A 23,659-nucleotide genomic window follows, 5' to 3' on the forward strand; every position below is an offset into this window, starting at 1 on the left:
CACGTTATAGAAGGCACATTTTTCCTGACTCCTTGATGCTATGGGCCAGATTTTCAAATGAAATTGGCATCCAACAGCTCCCACTGAAGTTGGTAGGAGTTCTTCCATTGTCTCTAATGGGCTTTGTATCAGTCCCTGATGATGTCCGAGGCCATGGTGTTGGTGTTTCATTGGTCGACCCGTGCAGCTGTAAGGTACACAGCGTGGGAGTTCATTTGTAAAATGTTTCTCCTGTGCTGGCATCATCACAAGCTGGCCAGCAGAACCTTGAACTCTTACAGAAACAACTTGGTGCAGAGCCACAATTCAGCTTGTGGCAGCTGTCTGCTGGTTCAAATCATGCTCTGCTGTCTGGCATAACACAGAAATGAAGGAGGAGGAGTGAGTTAGGGCTTGCATAAATAGACGTGTTGGAAATGTATTCTTAAGCAAACCCCACACTAGGTCTATATCTGATTTTGAGGCTGCTCAGTATAATCACTCTCCAGCATTGTTTGTATATTTAAAGTGACCAGCCTACAACACTCATACTGTCTGTCCAACTATTTATTGAACACATCTCTGAGACACAGGAGTTCTGTGGAGGAGAAGGGATTGGAAACCAGGCATCACACATCCTAGGCTGGTTCCTAACTACTAGACATTCTCTCCTTTCTCTTTTTAAACCTTTAGAATTAGATCAGAGTTAGACCTGCTCAAAAACAGGATCCAAACTCTCCCAGATGTGTGGGTAAATCTCCTGCTTTGCTTTGAAAATCCCAACCAACCCTTCCTGGCTACCCTCCATTAGGTTGAAGCTCTGACTTGAGAAGCTGGTTAAAGTCACGACCAGTTAAACTTTTGTGTGTCTTGGTTTTATTTTCAGTGGAAATGCTAACAGATCCTTTACTGTTACGTGTGAAGTATGGAAAGTAAATAGTGAATTACAAAGTACATTCTTGAAGATTTAAAAACATAATTCATTAGGCTGACACGATCACAGAGCATGCAGTAACATTTCATGTTGTCTTAGCTGATTTTTTTTTTTGAGTGCACGTTGTGTTAAACATTAACTTCATCCCAGATAAAAAAAGCTACCATGCTACACTCCAGCAGGAGACAGACAAACAATGACAGACTTTGGAGATGTCATCAAGGCTATTGGAGATTTGGGGCCATTTCAAATATGGCTGGTGCTGATGCTCAGCCTTGCAAACTTTCTCACAGCTTTTCCCATGTTTGGGCAAGTGTTCATGGTTATGGATGTACCTCATCACTGTAAGACAAACTGGATCTATGTCATTAGCCCAAACCTGACCGAGGAACAGCAGCTGAATCTAACCATCCCTAGGAACGCACAGGGATCTTATGAAGAATGCTGCATGTATACTCCTGTGAACAGGGACATTAACTCCATCGTAGAATACGGCCTTAATTTCACTGAGAAGTGCCAAGATGGCTGGGTCTATTCTTCAGAACAAAGCCTAACGTTGGTGACACAGGTCTGTAACTGCATTTTGATTCTACATTTATTGCTAAGAAGGATCAGGCTGATTTGAAAGCGTACACATGCACTGGGGATAGTTGACACATAATGCTGGATTTTAAATCCATTTAAATCAGTTAAACCCTGTGTGGATGCAAATAGATTGGTTAACAGTTGGCTTATATGGATTTAGCTTAGTCCGGTTATTTAGTTTAACCATGTGCAGCTATTAGGTGTAGACCAGCAATTAGTGTTTGCAGTTTGTGAACAGCCAGGAGAGAGGAAGCATGGTCCAGTGGTAAGAGCATTTCTGGACCATGGGAGATCTGGGTACAATTCCACAAACATCTGGTTTGACCCAGACGCAGTTAAGGTTCATCTACAAATTAAAGTGTAATTGTAGCATGGGTAGGCATGCCTGCACTAGCTTCACTCTACCTAGTGAGAGTAACAATAGTAATGAAGTGGTGGTGGCATAGGCTAGACGCCCCCAGTACGAGATCATGGGGGAATATGGGTATGTACTCGGGTTGCTGAAGTTCTGTGTTGCCCCATCTTCACTGCTGTTTTTATCTGCCTTCGCTAGATTAAAGCTACCATAGGTATGGCTACTACGTGTGCCCTTCACGTTAATTTTCAGAGTAGACATACTTAGTACAATCCCATTATATGCAGATGGGGAAAAGGTCCCCTCGCATGGGCGGGGCTGGCGGCCCTCCCTCGCCGTTAATCTCCAAGGAAGGCCACACCTCCCGGCGCCTCTGCCCTGTGGGGAGTTCTAACAAAAGGGGGAAGTTTCTAGCCCTCCGTAGGGCAAGCAAACAGTCCAAAGCCCTGGCCTTTTGGCAGGGCGGGCCAGGTAAATGGGAACCGTCTCTAGCCCCCAGCAAGGTGAGTAAACAGTCCAAAGCCCTGGGCCTTAGGCAGGGCGGGGCAGTCAGCGGGGAACAGGCTCTGGCGCTTAGCGGGTGCTCATCCCTAGGTCGGGGTAGGAAGGTGGGAGGGGGACGCAGGCCCACCCAACTCCTCTGTGTCCCAGCCCAGGGCCCTGGCAGTGACAGGTTGTCCTGTCACTGGATCAGCAGGGCACCAGCTGAAACGCGCTGACCCAGCCACAGGCCGTAATGCAGCCGGACGGTGTCTGGCTCCCCTGGGCTCCTTCCTTCCCCCCTTTCCCTAGAGTAGCTGGTCCCTTGAGTCGCTCCCCGTTTCCTTGGGGACACTCTGCCCGAGGGAAGTTCCAGAATCCCTCGGCCTCGTCGCTCGAGAACTCTTTGGAGCTGTCCGCGGAGGGCAGCTCCTCTAGGTCACAGGGGTCTCCTCTGGCTCGCAGGGGCCAGCAGCTCGGGTAGCTCCTCCAGATCGTAAGGTCCAGGGGTCTCCTCTGGCTCGCTGGACTCAGGTAGCTCCGGCAGGTCCTCAGGGCCCCAGGCAGATGGCGGCTCTGGCAGCCTCTCCTCAGGGTAACGGTCTGGTCCAGGCCCCGGCACCAAGGGAGAGACGTCCTTCTCCCTTGGCTGCCTTCTCCTCACTGAGCGGGAAGGCCTGCCTTTTATACTTCCTGCCCTGCCTTTCTGCTTCCAGTCAGGTGGGGTTGTACTTCCAGGCTCCGCCCCCAAGAGGAGGTTTGGCTCTCCCTTGCTGTCGATCTCCGAGGGGTACCACACCTCCCGGCTACAGGGCAAAAGCACACCTCACGGGGGTGTGGCAGGAGGCTACATATATTAAAGCTTGGGAGGTGCTCTGTTACTATGGAAATGGGGCTGTATAACCATTGTAGATAGATGGAGCCAATGTTGGTTTTCAGCTTGCGTTCTGTACAAATGCCCATTGTAGGAAATTAGCGATGGATGAAGCTGTATGTTAAGCATGCCCATGATTTCTGTGACACAAACAGTGACTTCTAGGATTTTCCATAAATAGTCATAGTCTCTGTTGTTCCTGTTCTTTGTGGAAGGATGTGTCGGAGATCTGTCACACCATATAACTCAGGAATTGGGATTTACCAAAGCAAGAGGGACTAGCCAGAGCCATGTAAAAACTATACCTGTATGTTAGTGCTTTATCATCTTTCCATATTTTCCTATATGCACAAACTATATGACCGCTATATAACACTTTTCTAACGGATAATCCATTGAGCACTAATTAGAATATTGTACGCTATGCCTTTTCCTTTTCTAACTAAAATGATTAATTTTGCTTTTTTCAGTGACAAAGCGGAGAAAGGGGGGAAAGGAAGAAATGGAGAAGCTTAACAATTTTTAACAGAGTTTTGGATAAACAAATAATTTGGTGCTTTTTGAAATCTTCAAAAAAATTGTTTTTCCAAAATACATGAGATTGTTTTTGATTTTTGACCAGCTCTGCTTGTTATCATGTTAGCAAATGCAGGAATCTCAGGAAAGAGAAACTGAAAAGGATCTGGGGACTGAAGGTGTCGAAGGAGAGTCCAAAAGGGAAATGTCAAAAAACGAAAAAGAGACTGTTTATGCTCCCCTCAGGGGGTCTAACACCAAGAAAGGAGGGGAACCATTTATTCTGGCACTTATTATAGCAGTGTAATGAGAGGTATTGGTATGAATTTATGGAAGGTTGAATCCTGGGAAAAGCTTCCTGACAATGAGATCCCTTGTGATGGGATAGTTTCTCCAGAGAAGTACTGAAAGCCCGGTTGCTTTTGGGGTAATCCTACACTGATAGGAAGAGGGAGTGAATTACCATGTAGGTCTGTTCCATCTCAGAGTTGTATTACTTATGAATGCATCAAAGTCTCTCAGGTACCCTAAATGCTGACTGGGGTGTTGATCTAGTATGTCAATGGTGGTTTGGATTTATAGGATACCTATACCTTAATCTCCTGTTTTCTCTGGGAACACTTGTACTGCTAGCAAGTAATGAATCCAGCTGTCAAAATAAAGCCCTTTTAAAATGAAACCTACTTTGCTTCCTTCTTTCAGTTTGACCTGGTATGTGACCGAAAAGAACTAAATGACATATCCCAATGCATTTACATGGTGGGACTTCTCCTTGGAGCCGTGGTCTTTGGTTCATTAAGTGACAGGTAAAGAGTGAGAAAATCCACTTGCGGTTACCTACAGAAAGTCAGCAGCATAACCCGGCTTGGGGGTGGATTATGTCGTTGTTGTGCCTCTCAACCACAAGACTGGTGTAAAGGCTGGTGAGGTTAGAACACTGGAACCCAGATCGCTAGGCGCTGACATTGATGTGGCCTGTAGACTAGGGCAAGTTACTCAGTAATTTCTGTGGCTGCTTATTATTAAAGCTGGTTGTAAAATGGGGGTGGGGGAAATTCTGTTGAATATTCTGATGAAAACAGCCAATTTAATTTTTGTCTGCATTTTCCACAGGAAAGTCTGCGATTGGTTGGTGATCATTTAAATACCAGAAATATTTCAGCTGAAAACAGAAAAAAATTGGTTTAGAATTGCTGCCACTGTGCCTCATGGGAATTGTAGTTTGCGTGCCTCATCCTCCATAGGGCAGTGTCCTGGACCTGGTCTCCCACAGCATCCCCTGGGTGTGACAGGGCCCGACACTCACCCAGCATCCAGTACTTGATGTCTGGGCTGTGAGCAGCACAGGTCTGGCGGAGTCACATGAGACTCTGATCAAACCTCCAAAAAGGAAATCAACTGACATGAGCTGGCAGCAGGCTCCCTTCCTGCAAAGCACCTCCGGCAGGCTGTCATGCAGTCCATTACCCTTAGGCGACTCGCATGTAAGAGGTTTAAAGGACCCCTTCGGAGTCTAGCCCACCTTCCACTTGGTCTCTGCCCTCAGCCGTGCCCTTGTTCAAAAGCTGGAGTTTGAAGGTCTTTTCCTTTTCCGTGGCTGCTACTGACAGAGCTGGGCATTGCCTTTTTAGGCCCTACTTCCAGGCCTTGTGGGTGTGGTGGGGCAAGGCTACTTAACCCCATGGTGATGCAGGGTTTGTACATCTCATCACAGCCTGGGTCCCTGGTGGGACTACATTTCCCATGAGTCATCACGGTCTCCCTTCTGAGAGGGGGAGGTGGTGCATCATGGAAGTCCTTGGCTGTAGTGGATGATGGAAGCTGTAGTCTCTCTGGGGAGCCCAGTCCATAGAAACTAATAGGGACGTGAGTCTCATAGACACTAAGGTCAGATGGGACCAATATGATCATCTAGAGTCAAATGAACTATAACTCCTGCGAGGCAATGCAGCAGCACATCCAAATAGAAATATCTTGGGTTTTGGCCAAAATGTTTTGACTTTTCAGGCTTTTGATGTATGACAAAAGGGAAAGTTTTCCACAGGAAACAGGCACTTTTTGGTGACAAATTTCAAATAGTCCAAAACCCAATTTTCTGTCAAAAAATAGTCTGACAGAAAATTTTCAACTATCCCGACTTATTACTGAGAGGCCCCAACTGAGATTGAGGGCCCAAAATGTACTGTACAAACATAGACCATGCCTGCCCCAAAGAGCTTACAATCTAAATAGAGCAGACAAGCACAGGTTACAGGTTGTTTTGATGGGGGTCAGTGGGGTACCTACAATGGTGCAGTTGCACCAGGGCCCATAAGGTTATGGGGACTCACCCAGAGGACCACTGAGGGAAATTAGGGCCTGCTGGCACCCCTCCAGGGCAGAGGATGGCTGGGATGGGGGCCCTATAGCTGGGGCAACTCCCAGGCTCTGAGTGTAGACAGATGGCAAGGGCATACAGAGAAGGTGTGGGGAGATTGTAGCACCAGGATGCGTAGGGGTGTGTGGGGGCCCCACAAAGATGGGAAATGTGGCGCCCCCCCCCAAGAGAGAGTGCAAGGTAAAAGCATCAGCCACATTGCATGGGGTGGTGGGGTGGAGGAAAAGTTGGGGGGCAATTGGGGGAGTGGGAAAGGAGGGTTGGAGCATAGCTGGGTGGAGCTGGAGGGCTGGATTGGGGCAGGGGGTTGGAGCAGAACTCTGGGGCTCTGATGAAAGCTTCAGGGCTGAGGGTGTGTGGAGGGTATTGGAGTGAAGCCGAAGGGGGTCAAGTGGGGGGAATCTGGTGGAGTGGGTCATGGAGGCTGAAATGGGGCTGGGGAGGGTGGATCAGGGAAATGGGGGTAGAAAGGGAACTAAAAGGGCCTGGAGGATGATTGGATTGGGACTGGGGAAGCTGAGGGCTGGGTTGGAGGGGGTTGAGGGAGAGTTGGAAGGGGTTGGATCAGAACTGGAGGGGCTGTGGGGAGCTAGGCAGGAGGTGGGGGATGGGAGGGATGGATTGGGGGCATGGGGGAGCTGAAGGAGGGTGGGAAGCTGCACTGGGGTGGATTTCAGAAATGGAAAGGGAGCCCCTAACCTAGTCTTGCAGCAGGTCCCTCTGAGAGCTTGTTATGCCACTGATGGGAAGAAGGCATTCTCTGAATGTCTTCCTACCTTCGCCCCAGACACCTCAGTCTCACTTGTCTCTTCACAGTTCTCTGCTCCCCACTCTTCCCCATCCCCATTCTTCTACTTGTGTTCCCGTCCTACACAAAGTAGACAAAGGGCTCACTGGTCTGGCCCTTTGTTGTGTTTAGAATGGGGTTGAGAAGCCACAATAAGTTTTATTATTTACTATTAAAGGGGCACTATAAAATACACAAAATAAAAATGAGCCCCTGCCTCAAAGAGCTAAGCTTCTCAAAGACAGGATGCACAGGGTAACTCAGCGGTGGAGTGAACTTGATGTGTATCTGAAGGGGAGGATGTTGTAAATATAAACTATGTATCATTCTTTCCATTTTATGGATGGAAAAAACTGAGACACAGACTGGTGAAGTGAGTTGCCCAAGGTCACCCTGCCTGTCTCAGAGCCAGGAATAGAACACAGGGCAGCTGATTCCCAGTCCAATGCCCTGTCATCCAGGCCATACTGCCTTACGTGTCTCAAGTTTTGGGTGGCCAGCTTGACACATCTTAAAGGGGACCTTTAAAGGTGTCCCAAAGTCACTAGTCACCTCTGATAATCTTGGCCAGAACGCTGATTTTGCTGCAATACCATTTTAACACCATTTTTGCACTATATCAACCACCAGTGTAGCCATTCAAGTTCTTACACTGATGACTATCACTATAATATCCAGGTGCCTTACCTGCTGTATTAGGAGTGAAAGCTGACAGTAGCCTCAGAGATTTACAAATATGTTTCCTCCCCCAGGATTGGGCGGCGTCCCATTGTTTTGCTTTCCATGCTTATGATGGGAGCATTTGGTGTTGGAGCAGCCTTTGTGCCAAATTTTTATGTCTACATGGTCTTGAGATGTCTTGTGGGTTCTGCTGTATCTGGAATCTTCATAGGCATCCTAGCTTTAGGTAAGATTTCCTCATTCACTGCTAGAGATGTTTTAGCTACACAGTATGTGGTCTGACAAAAGACAATGAAAAGACCCCCAAGGACAAAAGCTCGGTGCAGTTACATGCTAACATGTTTTTTAAAAATTACTACCAAATTAATGTTTCTCTAAATACAGTGGACCTGATCTTTCTCTCACACTGGTGTAAATCAGGAGTAATTGCATTAAAGTCAGGGAAGTGACACCCAGTGTAGGAAAGAGGAGAATCTGGCCTGGTATTTACGTATTTGGTGGGAGGCATTTGGAAGGTGTAGGACCAGTTTTAGTTAGTTGGAGATGTGAAATGTTGGTTTATGTGTGCTCCCTTTGTCATTAGCATCTCCCACGAGTGGCTATTAGCTGCCGGATCTCTGGCTATACACAGACAGGAAAGCCTCGCTCTTAATAACATACTTTACATGCATGTAGCACTTTTCCCTGGAGAGTCACAAAGGTTATTTAACCAAACTGCTCAGCAGTATTGAGAGATAGGGAATTATTATTTATACCCACTTTACAGATGTGTAAACTGAGGCCCAGAGATTGTCAGAAATTTTCAAAAGTGACCAGTTAATCTTGAGTGCCCAGCAAGAGTCAACTTAATGAGGCCTGAGTTTCAGAAAGTGCTGAGCACCCAACTTCTGAAAATCAGACCCTTTTTAAGATGACTCCAATTGGGCATTCAGAAATGGAAATCTTCAAAGTCACCAGTCAGTTTTGAAGCCTTGGTTTATGTGACTTATCTAACGCCACCTACTGGCTGAACCCCAAGTACTGAGTCCAGATCTTTTGCTTTAGCTACTAGATAGCACTCCCCCAAATGAAAGCTGATCTAGTTTGGAATAGAAAAAAAACCCAAACCCTTTAAACAGTGCTGTCTCCTTAGGATCCTCAGCAGTTCAATCTGTGTTAATGTCTCTAGGTACTGAATGGATTGGAATTCCCTACCGGTCACATGCAGTAATTGCCACCCATTGCTGGTTTTCCATTGGACAGATGGTTTTGGCTGGCTTAGCTTATGGCATTCGCAACTGGAGGTTGCTGCAGATTGCTGGATCCGCCCCTGTGTTTTGTCTTTTCTTTTACATATGGTAAGTGTGTATTTGCCAAAGAGCTCTTCTCAAGCATTGCAGTGTTATTTGTGATCCAGGTTATACACGTGCTTTACAGAGTGGATTCATCTACTCATTGCAGGGTTGATTCTTTCTCAATATAGCCCATATCTTGTAAATACATAGTTAATGGGATCTGCTGGGCCCTCGCATTTTTGGCTATCTGGCCACTTTTATTTAGGCACCTAACTTTAGGCACCAAGATTTGAAAATCTTGGCACTACAATAAAATTATTTCTATTGAAACAAAACAACCCATAAATAAGCACCCAAGCCATAGCGTCTTAAAAGAATTGCATGTCTCCCGTTGTAAACACATACAATAAGATATATTGTACTGCTATGGAAGACACATCAAGTGGATGAAGTTAAGTAGGTAACTGAGGTTTTGACAGCAAAGAACTCTTTGGAATTCACATATTTTGTAGGGTCCTTCCAGAATCTGCTCGGTGGCTCATGACAAAAGAGAAGGTAGAGGAAGCCAAAAAACTGCTTCAAAAAGCAGCATCTGTGAATAAACGGACCTTCCCTCCAGAACTGCTTGATCAGGTGATAAATGCTGAGATGGGAGTTTGCAAAATATATCGTGTAGGAGTCAGAGACCTATTTTTTTGGGGGAAAACAAAGATAAATATTTATATAAATGGATAAAATGCTTTAAAATGTTTTTAATGACTCTTGTGCGCCCTGTGAATAAACCTTTGCTCTGCTCAAGCACTGATCATCCATTTTCAGGCCTTGTTGTTTCAGTGTTTTATAGGACAAGGAAAAAAAGTTTTCTTGGTAAGCAACTCTTGGGGGAATTTCTTTTTCCTTCTTCTAGCAAATGGCCCAAAATACGGCAAGAGATTGTCAAAAGTTCCTGGTGGATTTGTGTTCATTTGTTTCAAATCAGTTTGACTTCTGTGTCTAAATCTCTTAAGAATTTTTTTAAATCTCCCCCTAGAAACAGAAGTATCCTAATTCTCTCAAATCTCATATGAGCAAACCATCCTCACTTGTGAATTCATGTTCTTTTCTTGTCCTCAGAGAAGCCCCTGATACCTTCTCCTGGTTACCAAAAGTGGGGAGAGAATTCATAGGTTGTGTTTGTATGATGTGCCATTTGCAGTCGCTCCAGAAGGGAGTTACTGCACTGTCCATTAAAAGTCCTGCAGGTCATTACTCCTGGGTGAATTCTGTCCCCCCAAAATTTAAAATTCTGAGCATAATATTTTAAAATTCTGCATGTTTTGTCAAAATAACACAATATAATCACACCAGTTTCAATTAGTTTGGTAATTTATTTCAAAATACCTGACAGCAAGTATGTCTGTAATAATATGGACAACAAAAAAGATTCCTCCAGGAGTAGAGAGTTAAAGAACCCCCATGACAACCCAGTTCCTGTTTCTCTGTTATGTTTTTGTTGAGTGCCTCAGTCTGGGTGTGTCATGTGTCAGCTGAGCATAAGATGGCCAGATGTCCTGATTTTTATAGGGACAGTCACGATATTCGGGGCTTTTTCTTATATAGATGCCTATTACCTCCCACCCCCATCCCAATTTTTCACACTTGCTATCTGGTCACCTTAGCTGGGCATACCTTGGGGGAAAACTCTGCCCCCCCAGCCCTGATAGCTGCACCCCCCACCCCCCAGAGCCCAGCTGCGGGGTGTTCCCCTAGCCCAGACACCAGCATCCCCCGTTTTACCCCTCCCCCCAGAGCTCAGAGATCCAGAGAGTACAGAGTTTTCTGCATGCCACCTCCTTCCTTTAGGGTGTGCTGGGAACGCAGCTTCCCGGAACCCTCCAGTTCCCTCCCCTTCGCCCCCCCCTCTTCCCAGCAGTGTCCTATATTTGTGAGCTGGAGAGTTGGGCTCTGCTGGGTCCAGCGGCCCCTAGTGGTAGCCAACAGCTCTGCAGCACCAATTCTGCAGGGAAAAATGGAATTCTGCCCAGAACATTAATTCTGCGCAAATTCTGCATTGTGCAGTGATGCAGAATTCCCCCAGGACTAAAGTCATTGAAACCTGCAAGTGCATTCCATTGCACTTGGCAAAAAATTAATGGCCGGCCATGCTGAACACCACGGTCATCAACCAAACCATGCACGTGTAATATCAAAGGACCCAGGACCTTCTGTTGAAACAGCAGAATGGAACATCCAATAAAATTGCAATGGCTGATTCAATTTTGCTGGAGGTAGAACAGTGTCAATTTTTATTCCTTTATTGATTTTGGTCCCTCGGAGAATGTAACTTATATGTTGCATTTACTTTCATGTTACTGTTTGAGTAGCACTAAGAGGCCCTTATTATCTAATACCTTACTATCAAATAAAATAAATCACATGCAAAAGGAGGGGAACAGGGCTACAAATGTAAAAGTTTTATATGCATATATTCATAGCCCATTGGTCAGTGTCAGTACTCTATGCCCAATCCACAGACAATATGAGCCTGTCACACGAACAGGTAAAGAGGCTGGATCTTTAGCTCAAGCGGTAGTAGCTCGTGCTTTTAGTTCTGGAAGTCCCAAGTTCAATTAATTGTGTTGGCCAAATGAGCGGGCCTTTATACCTACATTTGTGCTTTCACTTTATTTACAATAATCAAAACAATGCTAGCTATCCCCACCTTGCCTTCAAGCCATCAATAACTGGATGATTCCATATAGGAGCCATGCCAGAGGCTGGTCTTAATGGGGAGAGGAAGTGGCCTTTGCAGACCAAACCAAGGAAGGCATTCTAGGCCGGAGCACAGTGTGGAGATGTACACAAACTATGAACTTTTCTGTAAAAACCCCCATAGCACTTTTAAATTTTAATCCTAAGAGTAAGAAGGATTTTTAACTTCTCCCAAATTCACAACTGTCGTTTGTATTTATATCACCTGATTTTATTTTGGGCATGAGCTAATATGGTCCCCGCAGTGTGAATTCGTGTGACTTTGCCATTTGCTAGATACAATACTAAGTTTCGTCAAGTGTATGGTACCATTGCCCTCTAGTGGCTGGCCTACAAAAGATGAAATCCTCAATAACAAGTGGCGGCAAATGGAAGGAATTCACCTTTAGCTCACAAGGTTGAGGCTTATATTTCTGAAAGTCTTGAATTCTTTCCTTGGATCAGGAAGTCTGCAGGTCAGCTGGTGTCTGCAGTGTCTGTCTGTGCCCAAGGGTTTGTTGCAACTCTAGCAGATGATTAATAATGAATTATGCAGATATAACATCTGACATAGGTCAGTGCTGGACATAAAACCAGACTCTGACTCAAAGGGCTTACCATCTAACAACAGTAAAAGAGCAAGAAAGACAATGCACAAGATGTGACAGAACTTACACAAAGTGGCCATTAGAGCATAAATACTTCATGAAATAGGTGATTATTAAGGTATCTCTTGAAGTTAAAAGAATTAGAATTATACCAGCGGATGTGATGGACTCTTCCATGACTCGAAGTCTTTAAATCAAGACTCGGTGTCTTTCTAAAAAAATTCAACCATGAGTTCTGGGCTTCACTCAGGAATTCCTGTGTAAAATTCTATGGCCTGTGTCATACAGGAGGGCAGAGTAGAAGATCATAATGTTCCCTTCTGCTCTGGAAATCCGTGCACCATAATCAAAGTTATTATATGGAGTTCAATTCTGGAGTTGCAGTCATGTCTCCATAGGAAACCTCATCAGCAATTTTCTGAGACAGAAAATTTTTCTTCAGAAAACGCTGACTTGCAGAAATCAAAACATTCCACAGGAATATCCTCATTTCAACAAAACTCTGACAGAAACCAGGCGAGTTTCTGATGGGACCCTGCTTGCCAGGCTGGTTTCAACACCACCCTGGTTACCTGCCAGCTTTCCTGCCTGGCTCCTTGGCAGCTTGCCAGGCACAATGCCATGGAGTGGGGGCTCCCAGGACTTCTAAGATCCCTGGCTCTGGGCCAACACAGCACGCTGGCTGATGATGAGTGGGAGCTTCCAGGCTCCCCACTCTTTTTGGCAGCCCCAAAGCCTTGGGAGACCTGGCTCATAGGCTCTGAGCAGCTTGGGGGGCAATATTCAGAAAAGGGCAAAATGAAAATTCTGTTTTGGGATTTTCGAATTCCTGATCCACAGAAAATTCTGAAATTGTAGTTTTCATTCCATCTCAAACTATTTTTTGTTGTTGTTGAAATTTTGGAACTTACCACGGAACAGTACTACTCAAGGCTGTGTCTTGTAGAAAGCAGATCAGGGCAACATTGTAGCCCATTCTTGGGCTCTTGCTATTCTGTGACCCATCTACACTGTCCAACCACTTTGTACATAGGCTTATGGCTTTTCTTCAGATGAGTTTGCTCGAATGCCATGCGATTTGTTGGATGTTTTTAGTTCTCCTTCTCTTTATCTCATTGCAAAAACAAATAAACAAATGCAAAATTTCTATCACATTTTCCCAAAACTTGCTTGTCAAAAAATGTTCTTCATAAGAAAAACCTTTAGTGACCAAAACACTGCAGATGGAAAAACAGGCTTTGGTCATGTAAATCCAGCACGTCTTGTGCTGCAGTTGTCTACTTCTCACAACCAGAATACTTTTCGGGTTCCATCCATTCCCACTGATGTTGGTGAAAGTTTTCCACTTGGCTTCAGCATGAATTGGATCAGGCCATTGGTTTCTCTTTTGTGTCTTGACCCTTTTGCTTTGTGAATTTTGAAGCTGACGCCCGAGAAGAAGGTTAAGTCTGGAAATATTCTGGATCTCTTCAGGAAGAAGCACTTGAGGAAAGTGACTTTAGTTATGGCATTTGTCTGGTAAGTCATCCAAATGTTACTCCATTTTTATAACAGCTATTTAAAAAACTAAGGGATTTTTGTGTGTGCAGATTTGGTGCATGGAAATTTTGTAGTCATTTAATGGGCTTTCATCTGACCCTACTCACCTTGTGAGATCTCCAAGATCACCGCCCAAACCCATACAGCTGTAGCATTGACAAATTAAAAGTACCAATGCTGATGTGGATAGTGGGTATTTCTCATCCCTATGGAAACTGGGATCATCTAAAGCTAACAGGGCTGGCCTTAGAGAAAATTGTGTCCTGGGTGAATGAGGGGAGGGGGGGCATCGCCTCATACAATGACCCCTCTACCCGGGGCTGGGGCGCAATGGGGGCAGGAAGTGGGGTGTGGGGGTGTGTGTGTTGGAGGTTGACCACGGCCCTGCTCTGACCACGGTGCCCTGGGCAGTCGTCAATGGCTTTCACCCCATGTAAGGCTGGCCCTGAAGGCTTACCACCCTCAGAGGTAAATACACTCTGCTCTGCTTTGCTTTCAGGTTTGTAAACAGCCTAGTGTACTATGGCCTGAGCCTTAACGTGGGGAGTTTCGGCTTGGACATTTACCTGACACAGCTTGTGTTCGGGGCTGTTGAAATACCAGCTCGCTCCCTTTGTCTCCTCCTGCTGCAGTGGTTTGGGAGGAAGAAAAGCCAAAGCTTCTTTCTGCTCCTGGGTGGAGTCATGTGTCTAATCATCACTGGCATCCCAAAAGGTACACAGCAATTACCCCGAGTGCAGCCCAATCTACCTGGTACATGGAGCAGTCAAGTCTGAGACACGTTCCTTTGTCCCCATTTTCTTTTCTTCCATAGCTCAACTGACTGGGGCTCTCTCTATTGGCTCCTAACACTTGATTTCAGTGCCTAAGCCACCTTTTCTGGAGATGAAACCTGAATGGAGAATGACAGCCTGAATTTTCTTAGTGTTACTTTCTTCTCTCTCTCTGTTTCTGGCTCTTCAAAATTCCTCCTTTCATCCACACAAGCTCCATTAACAACACTGCGTTCCTGCTTCATCCTTGAGCAATGCTTGGGGTTCATTGCATAGCCAGAGATTTCAGTAGTGACAAACAGTTGCCGGAGTAGATTAGAAAATCTGATTTCCCATGTGCTGGATTAACTGACAGGATTTTTCAAATAAAGGGCATTCAAGGAAAGATTTTCAAAGGCAGTTTTGCACCCAGCTCCTACTGAAAGTCAGTTGGAACTGGGAGCATAGTTCTCATTTGTACCTTTTGAAAATCCCCTTCTGAAGCATCATGAGCTAAATTAAATGCTAGCGTAACTCTGTTGAAGTCACCTGCTGGTGGAACTTGATTGATTTCACCTGTCTGAGTCACTGCACCTCTCTGTCTGGCTTCTAGAAAGTATCCAGTGTAAGTTATATTAGGTTACCGTCCAAGGAAGCTGCTGCAACTCATCATCCTATAAAGGTAAGTCTTGGAGGATGGCTGATGTTGCCCTGGAAACCTTGGGGATTCTGTAGAGTATGGTTCTGATCTGACAAGTGACTGTGGACAACTGATTCCTTCTTACCCCATGGACTGGCTCCTTGTGCGCATCTCAGGTTGTATACACTGACTTCAATGCCCAAACTAAAATGTCATGCCTGTTAGCTCTGCAGATCTAGCTTGACGGTGGTAGCTGGATTCTAACTGGGCTCATAAATCCTCATAAATGGAATTACAAAAATTCTGCAGTAATTGCAGGGTCAGATTCTACCCTTCACTTCACAGATGTTACCAAGGGCATAATCTGAGGGCAGTGGAGCTCACAGGTGCAATTGTGATGTGAAGACAGTGGGGGTTACACAGGAGTAAATGAGAGCATAATCTGAAGGCAATGGGGCTATGTGCGTGTAACTGAGGGAATAATCTGGTCTGTGGAACCTTTGATTAATGGTTATGGTAATGAGAAGGGAAAACTCATTTTACCTTTCAGAAACCAGGGTGAGTTTGTAGGCCTGGCAGTTAGAGGAAAGGTCTTTGCTCTTGGTACACTGAGTGCATTTGCTCCGTGAGGCATGATGAACATGCAACCCTGAGATGCCACGTGTACAGAGTCACTTTTCAGACCAGAACCATCCTTTGACCCTGGTTATGGAGATTCCCATTGAGGTGGGTTCCTTAGTGAAGCTCTCGCCCTACGCTGTACATGTACGATAGCGTTGCTTCCTGGCAGGTGTGTATGAAGCAATCCTAATTGTGCTCACCTCCCCGTATAGGCTTTGTATAACAGCATCTCCTTTTGCCACTAGATTTGCCGGTGGTGGTCACGACGCTGGCTGTGATAGGGAAGTTTGCCACTGCGGCCGCTTTTTCTATCTCCTACGTATATTCTGCAGAGCTGTTCCCCACCATTATCAGGTGACATCTCCTTCCCTTTTGTGCTGTCTTAGCCCAGGAACTGAGTTTAATACAAGCTTTTAATATGGTAACAGGATTTGGATAAAGCCCTGTAGAAAGAATAGCCTTTTCTTCAACAGACGGCTGTGATCAGAAGCTCTGTCGGCATCTACAGGTCCTCTACAGCAATTCCTGCCTGCTTCCCAACTCTAGAACAGACAGGGGTCAGCTGCCAATTTGGATGTAGAATCAAGTGAATAAAATTGAATCCAATTTAATATGAGCGAGGTGGTCCTTGTTAAGGCTCTGGAGTAATGGTTATGGATTGAGACAAGATACCAGACTGGGTGACTACTGCATCCCTTACTGCCTAAGAGACAGCACGGCCTAGTAGCATGGGTACTGACTTGGCTATTTTCCTTAAAATCAGAATCGACTTGTTGGTACTTTTTGCTCCCATCCACCCACTGCTGGGTTATGTTTAATCAATGTACTTGTTTGGAAAATGCCTTCCTTTGGCCACTATTCCTAAAGCCACTCATTTTTAGCTGAAAGATCAATAATCAATTACACTTAGTGATCAAGAATCCACTACCTAAAGCCCTGTTGTTATTCTAAGCAGCTTTTTCCAAACATTGGAGCCCCATCTATGCTATAGCTCTTTCTAATGATAATGCAAAGATGGGAGATTTCCCGCAAAATTCTAAAGGCTAAAGATCCTAGGTTCATCTCCAGTACCACCTACCATCGTGGGAAGTGGGGTGTTGATCCAGGCTTGAACTTGGATTTCCCCAGGCTATCGAATAGAACAAGGATCTAGACCACTGGAGACATCCTCCTAAGCAAAGACTTTAATGTGTGCTATTTACACCTTCCACGTTTTGCTCTCTTACCAGGCAGACCGGAGTGGGTTTGTGTTCAATGTCAGCCAGAGCGGGTGGCATCATCTCCCCTCTGATTGGTGTTTTGGACAAGTACCATCCCGCTATTCCCATGGCGATATTTGGAAGCACTCCAGTGATTGCAGGAATCCTCTGCTTCCTGCTTCCAGAGACGTGTGGCAAAGAGCTTCAGGATCATATGGAGAAAGCTGAGGAGAGCCAGAGGTGAGTCCTCAAAAGAAGTCTGCAGATGTTTCTATACCCCTCATCTTTTCACCTGTGGCGAAGTGGCAGCACGGGTGGGGTCTGTTACTTCCCTCTTTGACCCTCTTCAAGGCAGTGCTGAGGCCTGACTTGTAGCTTGCGAAAAACTCTGCAATGCCCAAGTATTTTGAGCATTGAGATGAAACCAGGAGCTGTCTCCAGCTGAGCTGCCAACTCTTTCAGACCCATCCGTGGATGAAACGCACAACTCACTCACTTCCCCCTTGCACTGTCAATACTTCTCAACAGGGCCAGCGGGTGGCTTGACAGGATCTGATCCTGAAAGGAAGAGGCTAAACAATTTGACTGTGGGGTTGAGAGAAGGAGTCCGGTGTATGGAAAATGGGGGGACTAGCCATTAGGGAAATATCCGTCCAAGCCGCCTCTCGTTTGGTCGCTGTCTAACTTTCTAGCATTTGGAGGAACCCTGGGGGGCCCAATGCCAGAACCCGATTGGGAATCCACCCCCATTCTGTCATATTCTTCTGTACCAGATAGGACTGGTCGTAGAGCTTGCTCATACACACCAGATGTGTTCATCATAAGATCTGTTATTGCTCTGCCAGGTAGAGCTAAGGTTAAATTTGAATAAGGTATTTTACACCCAGTGGCTAAACTAGGCTAAACTATAATACTGTTTAGCATTCCGTTCCATTTCCCCCTTTTGTTTCTACATTTCTACCATTTACAAAACATACGCCATCACACTGTCTTTGAAGTTCGGTATGGATCAGTCTGCTAAGTGTCTCTGAATTGTACTGGTTTTCTAATTACATGATCTGAATGCGTACCAGCTTGGTCATCTGGATATCCATTAGTTGCAATGACTGGCTGTGGTTGGTCTGGAATTCTTGAGTCATTGTTACCTTGTTCTGCATCTGACATCCGTAGAGTTTTTGCTCTGTTGATTGTGACCCACAGTGGAGAGAGCAACAGAAACTGTCAACATCTACAGTTTGTCCCTCAGAAAAAACAATCACATATGATCTGGGCATTGAATTCTTTTTCTTTGACAGAAGGAGTTGTCCATCCTTTTTTCTCCTTCCAACTTGACATGAAATCAATCACCAGACTCTAGAAGCTGTACTGCTGACCAGGTTCTGAACAGTCAGGCCTAGTGGTGAAAGCGAGAGTTCAGCCTACTGGTTGGAGCTGGATCTAGCGTGGGTGGAGTCCAGGAAACAAGCCAAGTGTCAGTACCGGAGGGGCAGAAGCCAAGTGCCAGAGCCGGGGTGGAGGGGAAGGGAGGGAGGAGAAGGAAGGGAATAAACCAGAGTCGTAAGCTAGAGGTGAAGCTGTGGATCAGTACCAGAGTGACAGAAGCCAAATGCCAGAACCTGAGAGTCAGTCAGAGTTGTGAGCCAGAGGCAGAGCTGGAGCAGGATTGAAACAAGGGCTGGAATGAGCAGGAGCAGGGGGGTCTGGAAGCAGGCTGAAGCAAAGACTAGAATGAGGGCAAGCACCGCTGTGGGCATGGTATGTGTTGAGTGGCTGCTGATCTGCTGTGGGGGCCAGGCTTATAAGCAGGACTGCTCAACCAACAACCAATTGTGGCTGTAGCCATTAAATTCTAAGGCAGTGCAGCTGAGCTTGTTGGTTGCTTTGCAGCACAGTTAATCAGGGAGCAGGCTAGAAGCTGTTCCGGTCCCTGACTGCATCCTGCTCCCTTCATAGTTGCCACCCAAGAGACCAGGTATCTTAGGGTAGGCCCAGTGGAAGGCACAGAGGAAGTCCAGGGCCTGGATGTATTCCACAGGTTCCCATGAATGCTCTTCTAGACCTCCCTGTCAGATACTGGAGTCTTCCCTGGAGTTGGCAGGAGCCCAGAATCTGCTGGACCACATATTCCTCTTGGCCCAGTACGGTTATCGGCAGAGGGGGACGAGTAGTGCTTTGAGGGAAGGGATTCTTGATGAAAGGTTTCAGGAGGGAGATGTGGAACATGGATTGGATCTTGAGGGGTTCTGGCAGATGCAGTCAAAAGGCTATCTAGTTAAATTATTCTGTGATTGCAAATGGCCCCAAGTATTTGTGGTCCAGTTTCACAGATGGATCTCCGGTTTTGTCATATCTTATCATATCTAATCTTGAGGTTAGAGGTCAGATGACTGTGTCGGTTGGTATGGAACTTGTACGCTGGCCTAGCTTCATATCACTAGTGCCTGAGTTCTTGATATACTGGTGGATGTGTGTGATGAGGTCAGCAATGGTGGGCACTGGTGAGTCAAGGGGGATTTCGGGGTGATATGTGAGGGTGGAACCCATAATTCATGAAGAAACGGGGTCTGCTGGGTTGCAGCTTGTGTGGGATTGTTGTAGACAAATTCTGTATGGGAAATGAGTGCCTGCCAATCGCTAAATTTAGGAAACAGCATAGATACTGCTCCAGAATCTGATTGACTCTTTCTGCCTGACTGTTGGTACTGGAGTGGTATGTGGTTGAGATGCAAGTTTCGATGCCCAGGACATGCAGACATTCCCACCAAAAGTGGGAAATGAACCAGGAACCCTGGTCAGATACTATACTTGTGAGCAATCGATGAAGGTGAAAGACGTTGTCTTCAAAGAGACGGGCTATTTTCTTTGCGGTGGGGAGACCGTGACATGGCATAAAACGCACCATCTTTATCAGGTGATTGACTATCATTAGAATTGGGGTGTATCCCTGGGAGTGTGGTAGCTCCACAATGAAGTCCATGGACACAATGGCCTAAGGCCAAGGTGGAGTGGGCAAGGGCTTAAGGAAACTGAGTGGTTTTGCACAGGTAGTTTTGGTCCAGGTGCAGAGGTCACAGGAGTGGACTGGACTGGACCGAAGCACTGAAGGACAACCACCAGAAACTCCTTGACACCAAGGCCTGGGTCTTGAATTGACCAAAGGGGACCCTCTACGGGAGCATCATGGCAGATTCGTAGCACTTGCAGCCTGCGTTGGCTATTGGGTATGTAGATGCACCCCTTCCGATACAGAATTTCTTCATGGAGGGTGAAGGTCAAGGCAGCCAGGACGTTGTTATTGTCTTGAGCTTGGTGGATCTTAACTGCAAAGGGCACACATGGAGGGTAGCAGGTTGCAGACAGTGGTATCTAAGATGAAATAGTGTCTCTTGGTTAGGTTTGCAATATTCCCCCTTTCAGGATAACCCATCTGCCTTCCTATTCCTGGTCCCGGGGCAGTAGGTCACCACGAAGTCGAATTGTTTGAAGAAGAGGGACTACAGGGCCCATTTAGGTGCCAAGCTCTATTAATGAATTCCAGGTTTCAGTGGTTGGTGAGGACTTGGACTGGGAATCTGCTGCCCACCAGGAGATGCCACCATTCCTCGAAGGATGATTTGATGGCCAGTAGCTCTTTATTGAGGATGTCATAGTTTTGCTTCACTGGGATGAGCTTGTGTGAGTAAAAATTGCAAGGGCAAAGCTGACCATTGGAGGCTGCCGTTTGGGAGAGGACTGCTCGAAGCATGAAGTTTGAGGCATCTGTTTCTTCCACAAGTGGCCAGACCAGGTCAGGGTGAACCAAAATGGGGGCTGTGATGACTTTCTGCTTTAGGTGCTCAAAAGCTGCTTTCACCTCTGGGGACCAAGAAAAATGGGCTCCTTTCCCTGGAGGAATGGATTGGGGCAACCATCCCTGAGAAACTGAATCATCTATGGAAATTGGTAAAGCCCAAAAAGCATTGGACTCCCTGGGCATCCTTAGGTGCTGCCCAGTCAATGTTGGCTGTCATCTTGTGTGGATCCATAGCCTGCCCTTAAAGGGAGATGATATAGCCAAGAAACTCTACTGAATCGTGATCAAACTGGCTTTCCTCTGGTTTGGCATACAGGGGTGTTGGCAAAGCCTTTCTAAGACCCTCCATATGTACTGGTCATGCTTGGTCGTGGAGAAAAAATAAAAGATGTCTGTGACCCATTTGTGCCTACGGTAGCCCACCTCAAAATGCCAAGGTCAGGACAGGCTGCAAAAGGAGAGCAGATTCTCCCAGAACTGGTGGGTAATACTGAAGTTAGATTTTCTGACCAGTCGCAAACAGCACTCCTGATTTCCCACACCGATTATCAAGAAGCTACAAAAAGAAATACACAGCCCCCTTTATTGCATTTCAGTCTCTGGCTCCCAATCAGCAGCTGGGTCCAGTAAAGAGATTAGTTATTTAAACTCCATTCCCTTTACCAAAATGTTCACTTGATCCCCAAAGGGTCAGCCACATTGCCAGATCAATATGTTTGGTTCTTACCCAAAATACCACGCTGCCAGCCAATCCTTTAGTAACTAAAACTAAAGGTTTATTATAAAAGGAAAGAAACAAACAAGAAGAGAGATGCTAAATGGTCAAAGCAATCAGATACATACAAATGACTTTAAAGTCCATATATATCAGATTCTCAGCAGAACAGTGGGGTTTGCAGGCTTGTACAGTCCCTCTGTTGTACATCCAGTACCTGGATGGGTCTCAGTCCTTTGTTCCACAGCTTCAGTTGTAGATGAATTGATCCAGAGGTGGGAAGCAGGAATGATGACAAGATGGAGATGGTGCAGCTGCATTTTATAGTCTCTGGTTGGCCATGTGGCTTGTTTCAAGCACAAGCTCACAATACAGGGGCAGGGAAAAGCACTTGCAGTCCCCCTGACCACAGACATGTCCTGATGACTCATCGGTGCCATCCTGGAGTCTCTCCTTGGACTCCTGGTAAAGGTAATGACCTTCGATGAGTCATCAGTGCTGACACTAATTTGCCTGGGGGGTGTAACCCAGTAGCACAGCACCAGTTTTTGGATACAGATATATCTCACATATCCATAACTTACAGTACAAAGATGATACATACACAAACAATATTATCATTTTAGCCAATTATAATCTTTCCAAAGGTATCTGACATAGCATATCTTGTAATTTTGCAGTATTGATATCAATAATATTATAAATGATCACTTATATTCCAGACAGCGTCACAATATCATTGAGATAAATAATAACGAACTGATCCAGCATGTCCCGGAAAATATTGTTGATAAAGTGCTGGAAAGTCATGGGAGCATTACACAGACTGAACGGCATTTCTAGGTATTCAAAGTGTCCATACTAGGTGTGGCAAATGGTTTCCATTCATCTCTTTTTTGCACTTGGACCAGGTTATAGCTCCCATGAAGGTCTAACTTTGTAAAAATTAAGGCAGAGAGTAATTAGTCTAGGAGTTTGTGAATGAGGGGAAGTGAGTAATGGTTCAGAACGGTCATCTTATTGAGGGCATGGTGGTCAATGCAGGGCCTCAGGGAACCAGCCTTCTTTTTAATGAAGAAGCCCCAGCTGGAGACATGGTCAGCTGGATAAACCCTGTCTGCAGATTCTCCTGCAGATAGATATGAAGGACGTGGAGCTCTGGTTTGTAAAGCGTGTATATGTGTCCCATGGCAATTTTAACACCTTGCTGAAGGTTGATTGGGCAGCTGTATTTGTGGGGCGGTGACAGGGTGTCTGTATTTCCCTTGTCAAACACATCTCATTGGTCATGGTACTTGTGAGGTAGGGCGGTGGTGGCAGGTGGGAAGGTTGGAGATGTGCTCAAATTCCTTGGGCCTGCTGCCTTGCAACATGGAGTCTCCAAAAGATGACACATGCTACAGAGGATACTGGTTCTCTCTTTGGCCTAGGGAAGGCAGAATTTTTGGTCTTATGGGGAGCTAAAGCATGCTTTCCCTTTTTGCCAGTGAATACAGGGGTCATGGGCAATGAGCCAGGGCATTCCCATGATGACCGGTTAGTAGGTGGCCTGAATCAACCTGAACTGAAGAGTGTCCCGGGGACCCTGAACAGGAATGACCCTTAAGGGGCTGGTCTGGTGGGTCACTGGCCCCGAGGCACCCATCAATGATTTCCACCAGATCTGGGGAATTCTTACACATGGCAAGAATCCCCTGGGTCTCTGCCAAATCCTGATCCATAAAGTTACTGGAGGCCCCCAAGTCGACCAGAGCCTCCAGGGCTCATCGGGAGTAAGAGCTGCAATGACAGTCGGAGAAGCTTTAAGGGAAGATTTGCAGTTGCTGCCATCCCAACAGATGCACGGAGGTCGAAAGTCTCTGGAGGGGGAAAAGGATTGTTCCAGCCTGGACCCTCTTACTGGGGCTGGCAGTTGGCATTTCTCAGCTCCAGAGTTGGTCTGATCTTTGTAGAGCATCTCAAGGCAAAGTGTCCTCTTCCCCCCACAATACCGACATGGGCCCAAAGTTGACTATCAGTTCTTTTCAACTTCAGACAGGTATGGGCGAGCCTGGTTGACATGCGTGGGTGCTGGGTCCTGGAGTGGGGGTGTGCGGCCAAGGTGTGGGAGGCCAGGGCAGTGTCACGGCTCAAGGGATCTGCCACGTTTGTGGCATCACTTGGCAGGGCGGTCGTCAGTTCTGATACGTAGGTCGATCAGGCCATTGAGATGGGACACGG

The 23,659-nt window shown here is 46.1% G+C and overlaps 1 protein-coding gene across 3 annotated transcripts in view; it reads left to right on the top strand.

The window, feature by feature from the left end:
- Window positions 1-286: 286 nt before the first annotated feature.
- Window positions 287-23,659, top strand: part of LOC137165093 (solute carrier family 22 member 13-like) — a 28,549-nt gene continuing 5,176 nt past the window's right edge. For all 3 annotated transcript variants that reach the window (XM_067566186.1, XM_067566185.1, XM_067566187.1), the window contains exons 1-9: window positions 287-1,481; window positions 4,426-4,529; window positions 7,640-7,794; window positions 8,737-8,905; window positions 9,355-9,475; window positions 13,604-13,698; window positions 14,219-14,433; window positions 15,978-16,086; window positions 16,962-17,171. In XM_067566186.1, coding sequence (XP_067422287.1) covers window positions 1,110-1,481; window positions 4,426-4,529; window positions 7,640-7,794; window positions 8,737-8,905; window positions 9,355-9,475; window positions 13,604-13,698; window positions 14,219-14,433; window positions 15,978-16,086; window positions 16,962-17,171 — 1,550 coding nt within the window. In that variant the 5' untranslated portion in view covers window positions 287-1,109. The remainder of the gene's footprint in view (window positions 1,482-4,425; window positions 4,530-7,639; window positions 7,795-8,736; window positions 8,906-9,354; window positions 9,476-13,603; window positions 13,699-14,218; window positions 14,434-15,977; window positions 16,087-16,961; window positions 17,172-23,659) is intronic.

The sequence above is a fragment of the Emydura macquarii genome, unplaced genomic scaffold (genome assembly GCF_026122565.2).
Source record: "Emydura macquarii macquarii isolate MOO-44397 ecotype Brisbane River unplaced genomic scaffold, CSIRO-AGI_Emac_v2 contig_2742, whole genome shotgun sequence".
NCBI classification, from domain to species: domain Eukaryota; kingdom Metazoa; phylum Chordata; order Testudines; family Chelidae; genus Emydura; species Emydura macquarii.